General features: G+C 28.9%; 2 protein-coding genes across 4 annotated transcripts in view; one reads left to right on the top strand and one right to left on the bottom strand.

Annotated features, from left to right (window-relative positions):
* The first annotated feature begins 107 nt into the window (after nucleotides 1-107).
* LOC124423166 (F-box-like/WD repeat-containing protein TBL1XR1) lies at nucleotides 108-4,168 on the top strand. 2 transcript variants are annotated; one of them, XM_046960650.1, is made up of 7 exons: nucleotides 108-202; nucleotides 310-504; nucleotides 762-1,049; nucleotides 1,427-1,773; nucleotides 1,852-2,196; nucleotides 2,268-2,636; nucleotides 2,718-4,168. In XM_046960650.1, exons 2-7 carry the CDS (start codon nucleotides 420-422, stop codon nucleotides 2,847-2,849), a joined length of 1,566 nt encoding a protein of 521 aa, XP_046816606.1. In that variant the 5' UTR covers nucleotides 108-202; nucleotides 310-419; the 3' UTR covers nucleotides 2,850-4,168. The 2 variants fall into 2 exon arrangements, with proteins under 2 accessions (XP_046816606.1, XP_046816605.1); XM_046960649.1 differs by having other exon boundaries at nucleotides 161-504.
* Nucleotides 3,502-21,134, bottom strand: part of LOC124423167 (diuretic hormone 44) — a 21,237-nt gene continuing 3,604 nt past the window's right edge. For both annotated transcript variants that reach the window (XM_046960653.1, XM_046960652.1), the window contains 3 exons: nucleotides 8,152-8,322; nucleotides 5,872-6,189; nucleotides 3,502-5,529 (listed from right to left, as the gene is read on the bottom strand). In XM_046960653.1, the coding sequence (XP_046816609.1) occupies nucleotides 5,500-5,529; nucleotides 5,872-6,189; nucleotides 8,152-8,289 (486 nt within the window). In that variant the 5' untranslated portion in view covers nucleotides 8,290-8,322 and the 3' untranslated portion in view covers nucleotides 3,502-5,499. The remainder of the gene's footprint in view (nucleotides 5,530-5,871; nucleotides 6,190-8,151; nucleotides 8,323-21,134) is intronic.

Below are 21,134 nucleotides of genomic sequence, written 5' to 3'. Positions count from 1 at the left end.
TCATCATCGAGGCTCGCCATCTGACAGGAGAAAGATCAAATTAAAGCAATTTAATTTTCAGATCTTCGATATAAAAATGTATAAGAAAGGAAACTTACTATTAAAAATATTGATGAAGGATACTTGTTATATTTATATTTTCATTTTAACGAGTAACCAATAAATTAAAAATAGTCGTTAGAAAATTGGTCAATTGATAACTGTAATATCACTTTTATGTCTCGTAAATTCTATTTGTAATGTTTTAAATTTCGGAAAAGTTTCATGAGTATGTTAGTATTCACATTCAATTGGTTTACCGTCTTCCAGATTACGTGCAATGTGCTCGTGTATCTTTCTCGTAACAACCCAACGCGGCAAATTTTAGCGTCGGAAGTAAAACAACGAAAGTTTTCAATGTGTCCTGACGTAAATGTGTTATGCTAGTGCTGTGTAGGCCCTTAACGATGAGCTTCTCTAGCGATGAAGTCAACTTTTTAGTCTACCGCTATCTTCAAGAATCCGGTACGATTATGAGAGCGTTTGTTAACCTCTTGTATGGGATAATGAACAAATATACAGTTTATTTTTCTTTTTTTCTATTTAATGAATATTATTTAAAAATTTATCATTTAAGAACTGTAAATATATTTACTGTCTTTATTTACAGTATGATGAAAATATTGTAATCTTTTGTATTAGCATTAATTTATATTAGCATTGGAAATTCTACATATTTTTGTTATTGAGTTACTCGATATGAATTTATTTTTATATTATAGGTTTTGTGCATTCAGCATACACTTTTGGTATAGAATCGCACATATCACAGAGTAACATAAATGGAGCTTTAGTACCACCAGCTGCACTTCTATCTATTCTACAAAAGGGATTACAATATACGGAAGCAGAAATTTCTATTGGCGAAGATGGAACAGAACAAAGAATGGTTGAGTCTCTGTCTCTCATCGACGCGGTTATGCCGGATGTTGTTGCATCTAGACAAAATCAAATCAATCAACAGAAACAACAGATAAAAACGGAAGTTCAAGATACAAATAGAGAAGAAGGTTGTATGGTCATTACGTTTACTTCTTCAAACTTCTATATATGGTATCCATGCCTGATTACACCCTGGTCTACAAAAATATAGAAGTTTTGTAGACCTCCTCATTATCATCAGGTAGATTAATAGGCAGCTTAGTTCATTAGATATTTTGATTGAATTTTGCTGACAAAATCTATTTTTCAATGAAAAAGGACTTTTGTCTATTACATAGACAAGGTACTTTTATGTTCTTGAGATTTAGACTAAGTTAGTAAAATTTAATTTTCAAATTATACAAAATATCTATATAGCAGGAGCACACACATGTCCTATTATATTAATTAAAAGAATTTCATTGATTCATGAAATTGTTGAACATCTATTCGAACCTATTTATAGTGGTGACATCAAATAATGGCGTAGGAACAAGTGATCGAGGTGGTGATAGAAATGAAATGGAAGTGGACGAACAGCAGCAAGGTACTGGAACGGGTGCTAATGCTAGTGCTGTTGAAATACCAGCTAGTAAGGCAACCAAATTAAGAGGACACGAGTCTGAAGTTTTTATATGCGCTTGGAATCCTACTACTGATCTTTTGGCCTCTGGTTCTGGAGACAGCACCGCCCGTATTTGGGATATGTCAGACAATTCTCAGGCTCCAAATCAATTGATTCTTCGCCATTGCATCCAAAAAGGTGGTGCGGAAGTACCTAGTAACAAAGATGTTACTTCGTTAGATTGGAAGGTATACAATACATACTCATTCTACTTACATCATAAATCAGTGAAAATATTAAAGAAAGTTGTATATTGATTATTTTAGTGCGATGGTACGTTACTGGCAACTGGAAGTTACGATGGATATGCACGCATTTGGACAACAGAAGGCAGATTGGCTACTACTTTGGGTCAACATAAAGGTCCAATTTTCGCATTGAAGTGGAATAAATGTGGCAATTATATTTTAAGTGCAGGTGTTGATAAAACAACTATTATTTGGGACGCCGAAAGTGGCGAGTGTACTCAGCAATTCAGTTTTCATTGTGCACCTGCATTAGACGTCGATTGGCAAACAAACACTTCATTTGCTAGTTGCTCTACAGATCAATGTATTCATGTATGCAAACTGAATGTAGATAAACCCATAAAGAGCTTCCAAGGTCATACGGTATGTTGATGTCAGTAAGATTTTTCATTTTACATAGTTTCTCAGGTGATATATTATAATGACATTTTCAGAACGAAGTTAATGCAATAAAATGGGATCCTCAAGGTAATCTACTAGCTAGTTGTTCGGATGACATGAGTTTGAAGATATGGTCTATGAAGCAGGATACGTGGGTACACGATCTTCAAGCTCACAGTAAAGAAATTTATACAATCAAATGGTCTCCGACTGGTCCAGGGACACACAATCCAAATATGAATTTGACACTTGCCAGTGCATCATTCGATTCAACTGTAAGATTGTGGGATGTAGAAAGAGGAGCTTGTATACATACGCTCACAAGACATACAGAACCAGTGTACAGTGTAGCGTTTAGTCCGGATGGCAAGTTTCTTGCTAGCGGAAGTTTTGACAAATGTGTTCATATTTGGTCTACTCAGGTAAGTGATTATGAATTTATTTATCTTTTACTTTTATTTATCTTTTAACATTTTGAAATTAATGTATCACTTACTTCGCAGAGTGGGTTATTAGTTCACAGTTACAAAGGTACGGGTGGTATTTTCGAAGTATGTTGGAATAGTAGAGGTGACAAGGTTGGTGCTTCGGCATCAGATGGCAGTGTATTTGTTCTCGATCTTCGTAAACTGTGATCATGAACATAGTTTATTATATTTTCCTCCAATTCATCAATTCGTTACACTTTTGTATTACCTTCTCTCTGTATTTCGCTTATTCATATCTATGTCTTTTTTTAACGTTTACATAAAATTATTATTATGTATGAAACTAAATTATATCAAAATTTTATTGAAAAGCAATTATTATGAAAGAATACCATTTGTTAATATGGTGTTGTATGTCTATAAAGAGGGAAAAAAAATCATTAATGAGGACATCAATCGAATTCTAATTTCAAATAATTGTCTTTCAAAAAAATTTTCTTTTAAAATATTCGTAACGAACAAATGTGATGTACATTACTCATATTTTCAATGATATCGTGTACAGAATAAAGCGATTTAACTGTTTATATTTAGAGAGAAAGGCAAAAGTCTACTGTTCACTATACGATTGAAGTAAGTGAACTATGTGTAATAACTGTAATAACAATAACTAAATATTGTAATGACAGCGATAATAATTAAAAAGAAAGAAAAAAGAAAGAAAAAAGAAACAGAAAGAAAAAACAAAAAGAACAAAAAAGAAAAAAAAATAAACTTTTGTAAGGAACGGTACATTGGCATTGTGTTGTCTTTCCAAAAGGATCCAAGGAGAGGATTAATATAATCTCAGGACACGTGGTTGTACATTAAATAAAATTTATTATCACGTTTAAAATCACACATCGTAGAACTTATATTAAATTTTATTTTCGGTCTACCGACGAAATGATATATTTTAGGAACGTATCGATAGACATACATATCTGTTTAAATAAAATATGACGATATTTTTTTTCTTAAACTATCATTAAAAATATAATAAATAAATTTGAGTTATATCATTGGAAGAAGTTTCGAAGATATTTTCAATTTATCTTTAAATTAATCGAAAGATTCGTCGAAAAGATTGCAATCTATGTATGTTATACGTATGTATATGTATATGTATATGTATATGTATATGTATATGTATATGTATATATATAGATATAGATATACATATATATACATATACATTCGTATCTTTCTTTGCGTGTAATGTACAATGTAATATACAAACATGATACACAATATGTAGATTAAAATCGTCGTTGACGAGAAGAGATGTAACATTGCACAGGTAAGTCTTAATTTTTAAACATCGATGTGTACAGGCATTGCCGGAAATGTTAATAACGCGCGAATTTCAAACTTTTACTTTAGTTTTTACTCTACTTAATGAAAGAATTTCTTTATTCGAAAGAGAGAGAGAGAGAGAGAGAGAGAGAGAGAGAGAGAGAGAGAGAGAGAAAGAGAGAAAGAGACATGTTTTTTCATAATTAAAATATTTCCGAGTAAACAATTTCGCAAAAGAAAAGAAAAGAAGAAACCAACAATAAAAAAAAAAAAAAAAAAAAAAAAAACACGAATGGTAAATATTAAATAGCAAGTGTCAACTATTTAACGTGCATACATTTATTTATTATCCGTGTTTTTTCTTTTTTTTTTGTTTATATCGGTTTTCGAGTTTTCCTGAAAGTTATTCGCTGCTATGAAGGACTGAATAATGATAATAATAAACGGCTAGCATTCGATGTATCACCGAGGCGTAAGGTACATTACTATTGCTAACTCTAATTAATTAGAACTAACTTACACGATGAGGCTGTTCTATCGTCATTTTGCTAATGTTAAATATTTCTTACTATAATCTAATATAGAACAAATGTTTCTATTGATCTTTTTTTCTTTCTTCTTTTTTTTCTTGTTTTCTTTTCTCTCTCTTCGAGCTGCTATTTAATAACATTTTTCTTTTTAAATATAGATGTGTGTATATATATATATATCTTTTTTAAGGTTATATTATAGCAAACGCATAATTACATCTTTCACCAAGTTACTTTCGTAATAAAACTAGAACGGACATAAACTTTTAAAATAGTAAAATCTATTTTTGGAGATTACTACAGAGAATATCTAATACAAACATAAATATTTTATGAAACTATTATAAATAGAGAATATTATAGTTAGACAAATAAATAATGATTAATCGTATTATAGGGGATGAATAATTGTGATGACGAAAATGAAAAGTCTTAATTCTTCAATGGTTCGAATATCTAAATTATATGACACAAATTGAGTTATTTAACAACGAAACGATATTTTTTTTTTGGTCTAGTCAAGAGGAGAAAAAAAAACAAAACAAAATAACAATATAGTGTTTATCGTAGACATTATAGAAACGATAAAATAATAAATATAAAAGAAAGATCACAAAATATAATACTGTTTCGTTTTGACGACTCATATACATCGCAATTGGATCGTCTTTGAAAATTGACTTTGTGAATGTAACCTTGAAATGTCGCTGATATTACTGTATTCATTATATTATTCGCTTTTTTCTTCCTTTTTTTTGTTTCTTTTTAATTTTTTTATATTTTTTTTTATTTTTCATCATTCGTCACGCTATATTATAGCTGCCTATTAGAACCTGAGAAACGCGCGAGACTGATAGATCAGATAAAAGCTTTATAAGAAGAATTCGTAATGGTATGGGAACAAAATTTGCTGCTCGTAAAACTTGGAAAAGCGAGAGGTTGCCTGCCAAATCTGGATTTCAATAGTTTTTCTTCGATTGGTTCGCATATGGTTACAACCAGAGTAATTCGTTGTTTGCTACCTGTGAAAATAAAAATCGCGTCTATTAGTATAATAAAATAGTTTGTTGAAAAAAGTCAAATAGTCTCTTAAATATCTTTGACAACTATTTAGACAAAGAATATAAAATAGATTTGAAAATATATAAAATAGTATAGACACGTATTCATAATATATGCGTAATATGTATGCATTAATACTATAATATGATGGATGAATAGTGTTTATCGACTTCAAAGATTCACAATAAGAGCTCGAGATTAAATTGGCGATCATTTTGCTCAATATTTCAATTATTACACAAAAATTGATGACAGATTGAGATAGGCAAACGATTAGTAAGAAATATGAAGAAGTAACAAACCCTGCGATCTTGATTGCTATGACGATTTCCAAGAAGGGAGTCATTTTCGCTGAGCCAATCGTAGATTCTTTCCGAAGTTCGAGGACGAGACGAGGATGTGTAATCCTCGTAAGATGGTACCGATCTCTTGCCGATGCTATCGAGAATCTGTCTGTTAGCATCGATTTGTCGTTGATCTTGCAAAGCCTTTCTACGAGCTATTTCCAAAAGTATTCTCTCTCTGAGAACATCGAAATTATTTACGATCGACAAAGAACCGATCCTTTTCGTCCTGAGTATCGTCGGGCCAGGATCGTTGCTCGATTCATACATCTCTCTCTGTTCAACAAACGTAAACATATTCGAAATAAATAATGATATAATATCGATAAAAAATTCAAAGTGATTCAATAAGTGTCAGTTCGACGAATTGAAATACGCGCGCATTTTTTGCGACATTTTGTTTTTTCTTTCTTTATTCTTTTTTTTTTTTTTCATTCAATTATGATAATGGCTCTTTGCCTTTATGAGACCTTTTTCATTCGAAGAGGAACTTTTTCATATTGCGAGGATATTGTTCGTCCTTTCGTTATCATTCTTTCTCATACCTTTTACGAGCTTTACTTTATTTTGATTCGTCCAAAAAAAAAAGAAAAAGAAAAAAGAATCGTAAAAGAAAAAAAAACAATGGGAAGAAAAATTTTCTCGAGTTACCGATTACGAAGTTCTCTCTTCTATACCAACACGTCTTTCTTTCTGTTTCTATCTTCCTCAATTTATCTTTATCCTTCTCTTTCTTTCATTCTCTTTCTTTCATTTCTTTTTTCCTTTCTTTTTTTTCGTAAAAAAATTCGACCAAAAGAGGACAACTTTGTTCCTTTATATACCTGTCCGATTTCTACCGCAAAGGATTCAATTTATATCCAAGGATTCTTCGGGATTACTTTTACGCTTTTGTTCGTCGATGACTATTCAAATTCTTATTGAACCAATTGAATCTATATTTCTAAGAAAACGAGGGTAATATAATACGAGGGATCTTTCAAGTTATTAAATTATGAAGCGAATTAGCGAAGACAATTGAGTATGTTATGTATTTTAATTCTTTTTTTATTTTCCTTCTTGTCCTCTTTTTACATATTTTATGTATATATATTTTTTGCGATGGAGGGTATACGAAAAATGTCATTGAACGTAATAATTTCGAAGAAAATACGTGGATCCTTTGAAAGCCAGCCGAGTTTTAAATTTTATTCGCGCTTTACATGATTTTTCTTTCTTTTTTTATTCTCCTCCTCGTGACGCACGGGGAAAGATTGTTGGAGGGTGAATAAGACGATAGAAAATTTTCGTTACGTGAAATTTCGAAATGTCAGTTCGTACATTTTAGCCGTTGGTACGTCGCCATTTTGTTAATAGAACGATTGAAATAAATAATTGTCATATCTCGATATTTTATTTTATATTTTAAGAAGTAAACGATGAAACAATGAAACAATATTTTTCATCGCGTTATCGAATTTTTCGAATTCGTTGTAAATAGTTTCGTCGATATATTTTCTTTTTTTCTTTTTTTTTTTTTTTTAATCGAGATGTAATTTTGAAGAAAACTTTATACAATTTGAATTAAATTCTACCAACACCGAGATAAAAGACACATATCAGTCTTTGCTTTATATGTACTGTTCACAAAGGAAGCCATTATGTGCAAAACTGATGCAATATATGTATGCAAATAAAAGAGAAGGAGAGAGAGAAATAGAAAAACACAAGTTTGCTTGTCGATTGGTCGTCTGTTAACAATTCGCGATATAAACTCACATAGATCGTGTTTCGCCAAAGTGAATATAGAAATCTATATATAAAATGTATGTGTGTATGTATATATGTATATATATATTTGAATCGGCTTTTCATTATCTATGTTCACCAAGTGGGAGGCTATTATTTAATATTAGAATCGAAAGGCTCGATTTTCGTTCGATACTTCTTATCATTTTTTTTTATATGAATACTATTTATATAAATTATATTATGAGAATAATTGTATTATATATATATTATATTATATATATTATATATATAATGCAATTACTTTCATCTCCGATAAGCTAATATTTCGAATATTTAAAAAATTTAATTACAATATTATTATATTAATAAAAGTTATATATTAATATAATAAAATTATTTTCATAATAAATATTGATAAGCCAGTATTATGAATATTTTTAATAAAAATTCGTAATATCAAGATTTGATTTATTAATAAAATTATCATCTAACAATATTTTTTTTTACCTCTAATTCTGGCATTCGCTGATTAACGAGCCATAGCACTTCCGGAAAATTCCCAGTTTTCTTTGGAAGATGTACAGCGGGCGCAGAACGCGTCATAGTGATCATTGCTGATGTTACTAAGATAGTGATTAAAATCATCCTTATGCAATCACTGAATCGATCTCCGTTGATCTGGAAAATAAAAAAAAAATAAGTTATTAAAGATATACAAAAATTATCTATCTATTTATTTATTTATTTATTTACTTATTTTTTATTTCTATCTCTTTCCTTCTCATTTTGTTTTTTACTATTTTTTTTCAACGTTACCCTCCTTTTCAGATGTCTCAATCATTTAACTGATAGTATAAGAATAATGATGATAATTCGTTTAATTGTTATACAGTTACTCTGTTATTTAAGATCTGTTCTTTGTTTGTAATTGTAATTAGTACGGAGAGAGTGATTAACAGAGAAAGGTTTCAAAATTAAATGGCAGACTGCTGGACGAAGATATCAAATAAGTAATGGTAATGCAAAGCTTGTTTTTTCCTTCTTTTATTTAAAATTTTTTTAAATTCTTTTTCTTTCTCTCTCTCTCTATCTTTCTCATTCTTTCTCGTTTTCGCTTTTAATTTTTTCGATCAAAACAAAATTACATTTTTTAAGGAGGTAATTTAAAAGCGAATGTTACAAAAGTATCGTGCTTATAATAAAAAGAAATAAAGAAATTTTTAGTTTCTTAAGAATCATCGGAATCATCACATTATTTATGACTGATATTATCGGATAATCGATAGTTTATTATTAAGGAAAGAGATTTATCCCGAGGTCGAAGTTAATGAAACATAACGCGTATTAACGTGAATTTATTCTCTTTTCGTTTTATCTTCCTTATTTATTTATTTCTTTTTTCTTCTTGATCGAGATGTTTCATACCAATAACTTTGGAATCTATTTATAATCTAATTTAAATAATTACTTTTTGAACTTCACATATGAATGCATGTATGTAAATATATCGATATATATGTATATAAATCATCACATGTTAAGATAACGTTAACGATATCTCTCACAGTATATTAAAGAATTTTACAACCGAATAAACTGATAAATTGATATTGGATGACACATCGATCGAGATTTCTCTTGTTCAGTTTTCTCTTATAATTCAGATATTATTTATTTGATTTACTTACACGTGAATATATCAAAAAACGTTTTTAAATATTCAACTATATGATTCATCTATGTGTGTATCTACGCATCTATATATCTACATAGATATATATAGGTATATATGTATTTATATATGTTCATATATAATATATATAATATATATAATATTTATAAATATGATTGAATATTATTATTTATTCAGACTAAGATACGTCGCCGATGAAATTTCGAAATGAACTGACAAGCTTCGCTGGAGGTCTTAAGTGAAATAAAATGGAAAATTGATGCAACTATCTCGTATATTACAAGAAGATAAGAAAATCGTAGAATCATCATTAAAACGAAGTCATAACTCATAAGTCAATAAGTTTTAACAGATTTATATACTATTACAAATACGAGCTAAGATGTTTCATAATTTCTATATTTTTCGAGAATTAATCAAAATTTGTTTAATGAATAAAATTGAAAAAGAAGGAAGTAAAAAAAAATATTTCAATATAAATAATTCAAAAAATAATCGTTTAACTTTTTCGAGATAGAAATAATCGAGAAAAAAATTCATGTATATAAATATATAGCATGCACAGAACACATACACAAATTCCTATATATACGTATAAATATATTCAAACATATCGTTATTGATTATCTCGATGAATTGATAATTAAATGAAATTCATTTTCTGTGCAAATCCAACTCTTCTTATGAGATTTTTTCCAGAGCAATGGAAAGTGGTTATGCGTCGATTAAACTCTTAGCTTTGGGATTCTCTCGTGGATTATGGAAATTAACTCTCGAATCGATTATTATATCAACCTTATCCACAGTTAGGATTATTTCGCAGATTTTCATTTCGTTTTTCAACTTTATTTCAGATCCTTTCTTTTCATTGTAATCTTTGACATTGTTATCCTGCTATATAAAAAATACTTTTGAAACATTCTATTTGAAAATTTTTTTTCATGAAAAATATTCATAGTTACTTTTCGAAATTATTACATTTTCGAATGAAATCAGATTATATTTGAAATTATTAATATTTCAATTAGTAACACGCACACACGCACACGCACACGCACACGCACACGCACACGCACACACATATATATATGGATATGTATATGTATATATAAAGTATATGCACATAGTAAAATTTATAATATATTTACTAATTTATTTCTTTCCAATTATTAAATCATGTTTCTATGAAAATACATTTTTTTAAAACGATTATCCGAATTCATTTTCTTATAAAATAATTAACAAACAATTATCTTACACACATATAGATATATATTTATACGTAGAGAAATTTATTTTCTAGGTTGTCGAAAATGATTTATTGAAACTATTAGAAACCTTCGAATTATATCCCAAGAGAGAAAATGCTAAGTCATTATTGAGTGAACATTAAGTTGAGTGTAACCCGAAGATAACAGCGTGCTTCACCACCGGAAATTTATTTTCACCGCTATAGGAACGGAAAGGGTTAACCTCATACATGAAATTGCTGGTAACACAGTTTGAAACGTCTGATTTAAAGGAGCTAGAACTATTCACAATATGGGACGATTATCTTTTTAGAAATAATCTGTTTTCTTTTATGATATATGAAATTTTTATTAATAAAAAGACATATTTTTCGTAAATTTTTTTAAAAATTAAAAAATGGCGGATTTAAAAATTCCACAAATATTCCTTATTAGAATGTCGATGTGAACGTGGATTGTAAGATACAATCCATAAACTCGATTGACACTTTATAAAAGACGACGTTCTATTAAAATGCTGATTAATATTGACGTATACGATTCATAAAAGGCGTTTGATCGATCGATTCTTTATACGTGCAGACCCGACATAGCAGTAGATTAATCGTTGTTGAGTCAGACGACGTCTATGTCGAAATGCTCCCACGACTTTTTTCATAATTTTTCATTAACTTTTTCACTTATTTTCACGTGCGTAATCAGAATTATTAGCGATATAAATAACCGGAGATAGAAATAGAAAAAGATTGAATGATCTTATGGATCGTTTGTTAAAATAATCATAAATGAGAATCATTTGAAGTAATTCTTTTTCTTCTTATAAAAACGATCTATAATTTGTTTTTTTTATGATTAAAAAATACTATCGTACTTTTGTAGAGTACAATTTTCGAATAGTTAGACAGGAAAATATTGAAATTCGATTATTTCTACAAAATTTGTTCAAAAGGTCGTGTGTATATATATACACACACGCATATATATATATATATATATATATATATATATATATATATCAATATTAGTTTACATTGGCATGCTTCGTGTTATCTTGACAAAGATCGATGAGCTTCTGTTAAAAGTGGAGACACTAGAGTTGCAAATAAGTTTGAAACGTTAGAATTTAGAGAGAGACAGAATAAGAGTAAGAGAGAGAAAGAAAGAGAGAGAGAGAGAGAGAGATACTCCGAATATTTTTTTTGTCTTTGTTTATCTTCGAATTTCACAATTTCCCAATGGAATTCGATGATATCGGCAAACAAGCTCTCTGACGCGTAATAATCTCTTTAGGCTCTTTATGTCACTTGATTTTACGTCTAACAAACAAGATATATTTTTTGTGGAAGGAAATATGTACTACATATGACCGAAGGGTGTTGTTTCTGTAGGATAACGAATGGATTTTTCTTTTTTATTAGAAAACACGAAAACAACGCGTTGTTACCTATATTTTTTTTTCTTCTTCTTCGGGGTATCTATACTCGATAATTTTTATCGATTGAAATGCGAGCATTGAAACGAGGGTGAAAAAAGAAGAAGATAATAAAAAAAAAAAAAAAATATAAAGAAAAAAAAATAATAAAGAAAGAAGAAATTCATTATTTCACTTGAAAAATTTATTCGCGTGTTTATTAGCTATTTTTGAAAGTGAAAAGTTAAAATGAATCGATGATTTCACGTCAAATAATGAAGGGAAACAATGACATTTCGATCAATTTTAATATGTTTTTTGTGGCGATGAAAAAAATAAAAATAAATACAATAAAATACAAAACACAATTAACTACATCTAATAGCATAATATTTCAGTTATATATCTATGCAAGTAAAACGTTCTCTCAATATCGGACACAAAGTTACTCGAATTATATTACATCTTGGTATAGGAAAAGGGGCTGCTACCTATTGCAATCGTTCGTTTTCACCCACGCGGAATATATTCGCGGCCAAGCTCACGCTTTCCGGCGTATCTAACTTCGGATCGAAAGGCGATACGTCATTTCCGAACTTATTCGTCGCATATAGATCACTGTGTTCGTGTAACACTCCTCGCTGGTGGAGAAAACCTGAATAGTTCTATAATGAAACGATTTCTCGATAAGATTTACGTGTAAGTAATAACGAGACTACATAGGTATTACAATACGTAAGTAAGTAAAAAAAATGGAACAAGAAATAGATAAAACAAAACAAAAAATTAGACCACAAGAAGTAATTATTTACATAACGATTAATAGGATAGATAAATGTTAGATAATTAATTCAAAATTATTTCTTTACGAATTTTTAATTTTATTGTATATAACAATGAAAAAAGAAAGAAAGAAAAAAAGAAAAAAAATTGTTTTTTTAATAAATTAATATATAAACATATAAATATTTCGAGTAAGTTAGAAGACGAATTGAAAAATTGCGATAAGGAAGGAACGGAACAAATGATTAAGATTTTCTTTTTTTTCCTTCTTTTGTTTATCCGAACTTGCCATCATTTTGACCGACGAAGATGACAAGACGTGATCTCGGAGAAATGAAATTTCATTTCTCCGAGAGGAAAGAGAATGATACTAGGGTGGATCCCGTTGAACCACATTTTAACACTTCGTGAGTGCGTACGTTATCGCGTATAAAAGATAGATGAGGAACGAGGTAAAGGAAGAAAATGAAATCTCGTTTCGCATTTATTCTTGTTTACTCATTTTTTCCCGCACTTTCACGTGCGAGACAATAAATTTGGCAAGTGTTGTTACTGTTCGTAATTTCTAAGTAAAAAATTTAATTTAGAGGCAAAGTGTTCCAGATAATATTATTATTGCTATTGTTATTACTATTATTATTATTATTTTCTTTTATTATTATTATTTTTATCATTCGCCCTTGTCGGAAAACATTTGGAAAAGTCAGGCAAATGCGATAAATTTGCATTATATGAAAGACATAAGAACGAGTCGTCGTGCGGCTCAATGTAGCGTACGGACTTTCATAAAAATGGAGGCTTTATTCAAATTTCAAGGAGCGCTATGGATAAAACACGGGCACTTGTTGGATTCTCACTGTTACGTGTTCGAAACAATACGACGATGTCTTTGAATATATAAACATCAGAATCTTACACATATATATTAGCTAACTACCCTCATCAACAGAGTTGACAATCCCTTAAGAGTTGATTCTATAAAATTCGATGTGATCTTTAGAAAGGGGAAGCATTCAGATTATAAATCCTTAACTTTTACATATTCAAATCTTCATTATTTAATATAAAACTTTATTTCATTAAAAAATAAATTTCTTTTTCAGTCATATTTCGAGAAGTTAGATACTTCATAAATTAATAACTGCAGATCTTTCATTAAAAAAAACACAAATAACAGACTTGATTTTTGCAAGAAAATTAATAAATTATCTGGAAAAGATAAAGGAAGAAAAGGTAACAAATAAGATTTTCACTTTTTTTGAAATTTATAAAATAATTGTAGGAGCAATGGTTTGCATTTGCAACTATACAAACATTGGCACTTTTCAATGCGTTTCCTTCGTTTGTTTTATGAGATTTGTCTTATACAAGTTCAGAATCAAATTCATTTGCAAGACTGATCCGACTTCCGATCTCGTAAAATTTAATTTTGGCGCGCTATTTTTACGTCTTCTTCTGTTTATTTTCTGTTTGTAGTACGTGACTGGATTTCATTTAAATGTGTGAATGAGAAAAAGAGAGAGAGAGAGAGAGAGAGAGAGAGAGAGAGAGAGAGAGAGAAATATAAAGACGGATGATACTGTTTCGCGTTATCTTTTTCTTTTTTTTATATTTCGTAATAATTATATACACATTTTTATATTTCATAAGAATATTATTATGATATCGTATATCATATTATTTGATATCATAATATCGTATTATAAATATAAATTTTTCCAATTAATTTTTATTTCGTACGATTTTGAAGAAATAAATAAAAAAAAGAAAAGAGAATATAATTTTATTTTTAAACAAATATAAATCGTTAATGCATTCACATATCAATCGAAACGTATGATATTATAAATAAAAAATAACAAAAAATAAAACAAATTGTTAATATTTTTCATTGTTTTTCATACAAAATTTTCATTTCAAAGTTTACATTTTACCATGTTTCTTAAATTTACCAATAAAAGAGTCGAACGAAAAAAAGAAGAAAAAGAAGCATGATAACTAGATAAGGATGGAGTATTTTCTACAGTACTTTATTTTTTTTCTTTTAATCACGTCACTGGTTCGAACGTTTTTAAAAAACCAGGTCACTCGCGTAGCTCCGCATCAGTGCACGACCTCTACTACTCTTCTATACTATTACTATTACTACTAGTACTACTACTACTACTACTACTATTAGTACTACTACTACTACTAGTACTACTAGTACTACTACTATTACTACTACTACTATTAGTACTACTATTATTATCATGTTTTCTCCGAAATCATGCATAAAGAAGTTATAAACATACCATTTCACTTTATTTGTAATATCGATAACATATTTATCTAAGAATAGGCAAAAAAATGCGTGAGATATAAATAAAAATAAAAAATATACATTATTTAAGGTCAATTATTGTTTAAGACATAAAATTGTCGAAATTAATGATTAATGTTCTATAACGAATTTTAAAAATAATAATGTTGAATTAATCGATCATTATGTAAATATTCTAGGTATAAATAATATCTGAAATAATATTTCGCATTAATGTAAAATAAATTTATAATGGCACCATACAAATCATTCATACAGATTTAATGCAAAGATCTTCTTTTTTCACGATTTTTTTTCTCCTTTTATGCATTAGCGTTACGTGATACACCCTCTAATGATCATAGAACGCATCAATACACGTATAGCATCTGCATACATTTACAGTGTGTATATCAACGTTCGCAGCATTTCAATAACAGTCACTCGCGAATACATCTCGTTTCCGGTGAAGTTACACCTGTTAGGACTATAGACGGGTTGTCATTTCATCGTTATACATTACAATGCAATTTTATAAGAAAAAAAGAAAATAAAAATAAATAAATAAAATGAAAAATATATAAACAAGAGATAAAAAAATTATATATAAGAAAGAAATAAAAAAGAAATAAAAAGTAAAAGAAGAAAGGATAAAAAATGAGAATGAATTAGTGACATGGATAGACAGTTAGATGCATGAATAGATAGATGAACACAATGACAGCGTGGGATGGGGAAGACGTTAACCATGATTCCTGCGCATCCGGTAGACCGGAGACAAACAATTCCGCATTTCCGTTTATCTCCAAGCTACTGAATTTTTTGCTTCCTATTTGAAGGTGTATATATATTTGAATATATATATATATATATATATATATATATATATTCAAGCGTTAGATAGCGCGTAGATAATATATGCTTTTCATAGTGCACACGCGGTTTACGACGGAAACTTGACTATTTAACGCTCTGATACACATATAAAGATTCATATGCAAAAGAGGAAGAGAGGGAGAGAGAAGAGAGAGAGAGAGAGAGAGAGAGAGAGAACAATATGAATTATCAGATTTTCGATTTTACTTTCTCTTTTTCAAATTGATTCGATTGATTCTATCATTCAATATTGAATTATTTTATATTCTATTAATAATATAATCATGCAAATGTCATTTCCTGTACGTGAGTGTTGACGGCGGTAATATTTAATCAAGTCAAAAATTTCACTAAATGCGTTATATTCGTTAATTCAGACGCATAATGAATATTCGTTCTTGCTTTGTAATACGGCGATGATAATAATTATACTGTAGATTAGTTAAACAATTTGCTTTATACATATGGTAAATATCAAGTAAAAGGATCTCGAATAATTAACTCGATGCTTATGATTGCTATTTCTGCGGTTAACAATTGTTTCTGCAACATACTTATTTATATGCTGTTTAAATAAGTCATTGTTATTATTGTAATTATTGTTGGGAGATGAAAGAGAAAATAAGATTTAAATTGAACAGAGAAAGAATACACAAATATATATATATATATATATATATATATAAAACAATTTCATTTTGTAATAAAAAAAGAAAGAAGAAAACAAAGAATGTGAATACAAATGTTTAGACAAATTTTTACAAGTAATTTTCTTCATGGTTGTAGAGAATTTTTTTTCAACTTAATAAAATAAATATATTAATGCTTAACAACAAATATTAAGAAGCTCTATTCATACCTATTTCCTTGTTTTTTCTCTTCTTTTTCTTGTAATACCTATCTCTTATCAAGACTGGAAAAGTTATTTAACTCTTTACTTGTTATTTGAAAATATAATATAATATGTGACACTTTAAGTGGGCCACCCTATATGCGTATATGCTGTAGGTCAAAAAAAGAAAAAAGAAAAAAGAGAAAAGGAAAAAGAGAAAAGAAAAAAGAAAAAAGCTTTAACGTAGTATAATCGTTGCCGCAATAGATCGTTGAAAATCTCCGAGGAGCCACGCACGGATGAGCACCTTTCAAAGCTAAGGAAACGCGCCGTCAACAGATCCCGTTCTTTATGAGCTTCGTTCGATCCTTTGAGTTCGACGAATCGAGCCTTCAACGAGTCATACGATGGTTTATATCGGTCAACTTTTATAAAACTCAATGGAATCGACTTAATCTCGATAGATGAACTATTTTAAAATTCTTTAACAATCTTTATGTTCTCTTTCTTTTGTATTTATTTGTTTTTATTCTTTTTCTTTTTTCTTTTTTTCTTCTTTTTTTTTCTTTTTTTTTTTTAAGTACCTTTAATAACCGGAAATCGTAAATATGATTTTTCATGTAAAATAATTTAATAATAAATTTGTGCCTAGGATATATGTATTCGATGAAATCAATATATATATATATATATATATATATATATATATATATATATATATATATATTCTTGAATTTTATTGAATCCGCCGATTTTTTTTTTAACTTGCCTTTTTTCTCTTTCTTTTTTTTTATGTAGATATTATATTTGGTATATTCGAAGATAAATTTAATCAACTTTTGGAGGATTTAATTATGTTCGTTTAAATTCGCGAATATCGAATTCTTATCGCACAATATCCATTATATGCATGTCGATTAATAAATTGCATATGACACGAGCGACATGTTTTATTATTGTATTAGTTTCAATGAAATCTACTTTTAGCGACAAGTAATCATTAGACTGGTGAAAAACTGAAAAAAGGAGAAAAGAAACAATAAAATTCGTGATTTCTATGAAATTATAAATTTTAAAAGAAAAAAGAATAAAACAAGAAGAAGAAACAATAAAAATGTATACAAAGTATGAAACTTATAATATAATTTATATTTAGCAAACATTTAATTGTATGAATTAATATAATACATTGGCATTATATAATTATTTTCCATACAGTTTGTTCCAGGTTAATTTTGATTTGATTTTGTTTGCTTTTGATATCTCATGTATTATTATGCAAGTACATAAATGCAGACGTACTTCCTTTTATCAAATTAAATGTCACGTCAGAAAGACGGACTTTGTAGTGCAAAGGATTAACATTTAATTGTAATGACGAAACAATAAAATTAAATTAAAAATAATAAAGATAAATGAGTAACTTTAAAGTCACATAGGGGTTTTCGTAAAAGGTTAACGATAAAAAGTGTGTTTTCTGAGTTGTTTATCAGATTTGTGGACATTTTAAAGCTATCATTTTACATTTTACTCGAAATGAGAGATAAACTTTTACCTCGGCAGTTAGAACGTTAGATGTTTTATCTAGAAAATGGAAAAGAATTTTAACTTTTAAAAGTCTTACGTGTATTATGTAAGAAAAAGAAATAGAGAAATAAATCGATTGTGTTTGTTTGGGCTATGCTAATTCCTTTTGGAAAAACGATTTCCACGTTTGGACAACTTTAAATTCTATTCTAAACTAAATAGAAAATCTAACTGCACATCAAAGTTATCTTCTAAATTTTATATTCTCACGTTTTCTTACAAAAATTCGATTTGTATCGAACAATTAAATATCATTGCATTCAGTTTTCTTAACAAGTGTAAACAAAAAGTTTCTACTTAGTAAAACAATTTTTTTTACTTGAACGCGTGCGCGCGCATATTTTTTTTTTTTAATCAAAAGTTAACACTCAAAATTTATAATATCATACCAAGATAACCGTTTCGTGTTGAATTTCTTTTCGTTAGGATCCAATAACATGTGTAGGACGCGTTTAGAGATATTTCTCTTCTTTTTCCAATCTTCTTCTTTTCTTTTTCTCTCTCTCTTTCTGTAGATATTTATTTTAATGTATAATAAAGATTAGGACGATTTCAAGAACACTGAATTAACATATCGACACTTTTCATTAAAATACAAAAAAAAGACGTAACAATCACCTTTAAATAGTTGTAATATTGTTTTCTCAATATTTCGTAGATATTTATTCTATTATAAATTGGGACAATTTTAGTAACACTGTGAATTATACACTTTTTTTTATGATCGAAAAAGATATATTGATACGTAGAGATGGTTCTACGATCTCTATCTTCTTGATCCTCTTATATTATTATATATTAAATTAGGATATATTTGAGGAACACTTTGGACATTATCATTATCGATACTTTTTGCAAGAGAGAGAGAGAGAGAGAGAGAGAGAGAGAGAGAGAGAGAGAAAGAAAGAGAGAGAGAGAGATAAAGAACATAAAATTCGAATTTTCACGACATATACGCATATGTAGTCAAAGTCCGATCAGAACAAATATAGAAAAATGGATATATATATATATATATATATATATATATATATATATATACAGAGAGAGAAAAAGAGAGAGAAAATGAGAGAGAGAGAGAGAGAGAGAGAGAGAAGTTCGAAAGATCTTTCTGTCCTCCTGTCGAAGTCTTTCTTTATCGGGATCATGGTCGTGCCACGAAGAGACGAAATGTTGCGTCTGAGTTGCGTGAAAAGAAATATGTTCTGAACGAAGAACGACGTCCGATAGTGATTTCAGTTCATTTCTGGCGCCTCGGTTCCAATGCGATAATATTTTCTGTCACTCTCTTTCTCCCTCCTTCTCTCTCTCTCTCTCTCTCTCTCTCTCTCTCTCTCCCTCTCATTTTTACGTTCTCTCACTTCAAGCGTTCGCTTCTACTTAATTGTTAATGCTAATTTTACATTTTATCAGAGTTTTATTGCCAGCACGGATTCTTTTTCTGTCTCTCCTTGCATCGTACGACATATTTAGGTATCGGCAAGGTCGTCAAACGACCACGTGGGAAAAAATAAAATGCGCGCGTCGTACAAGAGTCACATTTTTGTTGAGCTAATGATCAACGCGATCAGTATGTATTCGACATCAGTATGTAATTCAGATTTATAAATAATTTATGTTTAATTAATATTCCTAATTGGATTGTAATCATGTCTATTTATTATACAAAATTTTTTTCTTTCAAATCATCTATGACTTTGATATGGAGTTTCGCTTTAAAGAAATATTCTCATAAAAAATTCATTTTTTTATTAATAAAAATTAAATACGATTTATCATTAATTTTGTTTAAGATAATCTTTTTAAATCTGATAAATGGATACGGTGCCAATTCTTAGTTTAACTTGATTAAATTATTTTTGATTTGAATTATCATCCGAATTTTTTTAATTTCATCCAAAAAATTATATTGCTAGAAATAATGCAACAAGTTAATATAATATATGACTTAGACAATTTTCATAATCACTTTGTTCAAGTATCTTTTTTCGAAAGCAAGAAATTAAAAAAAAGAAAAGAACAAAATGAACTTCTGCATTATCAATTTCCACGTTATTATATGAAGAAACAAAAGAAAGAAAAGAAGCATTTGAAATTACAAAATTAACGTCGAAGAAGATGATGCTGAGTGAAACCAATTCTGGCACGGATAAGTTTCGCCACTTTTAATTAACGCTCCGTTTTGTTTTACTTCTCCTCATAAATTTGCCCGGGTCTTGATTCCTACACATTAATATCTTCATTTTCACTTTGGTTGCTCTCTTTCAGTATAAGAAAGATTATGTGTGTGTGTGTATATATATGGAGGGGAAGAGAGAAAGAGAAGAAGGCAATAATGAAATCGTTGCATACTCTGTGCAATGGAAAAAAATTTTTCGACGTGAGATTTAATACTTTTAATATTTTATTTTTAACCTATGAATGAATGAAACATTTATCAGGAAGATACGATTTCTTAATTTCAACGTATAAGAACAATAATAATAGATATGAAATAATAACAGATATGAAAGTTTAAAGGAAAAGAGGATAATGATACTTAAAAGAGAAAGAAAGAAAGAGAGAGAGAGAGAGAGAGAGAGAAATCTGAATTAAAAGACGAAGAAAAGTAGAAAAATTCATTCCAAGAGAGAAAAAGAGAAAGAATGTATGATGAAACTTGAAAGAGAAACAGAGAAAGAAAGAGAGAGATCTGAATTAAAAGAAGAACTAGAAAGAGGCATTCATAGAGAAAGACAGGCAGACAGACAGATAAA

The sequence above is a fragment of the Vespa crabro genome, chromosome 3, assembly GCF_910589235.1.
Source record: "Vespa crabro chromosome 3, iyVesCrab1.2, whole genome shotgun sequence".
Taxonomy (NCBI): Eukaryota; Metazoa; Arthropoda; class Insecta; order Hymenoptera; family Vespidae; genus Vespa; species Vespa crabro.
Note: the sequence above shows the minus strand (reverse complement) of the source record. Positions and strands in the feature narration are given on the sequence as shown.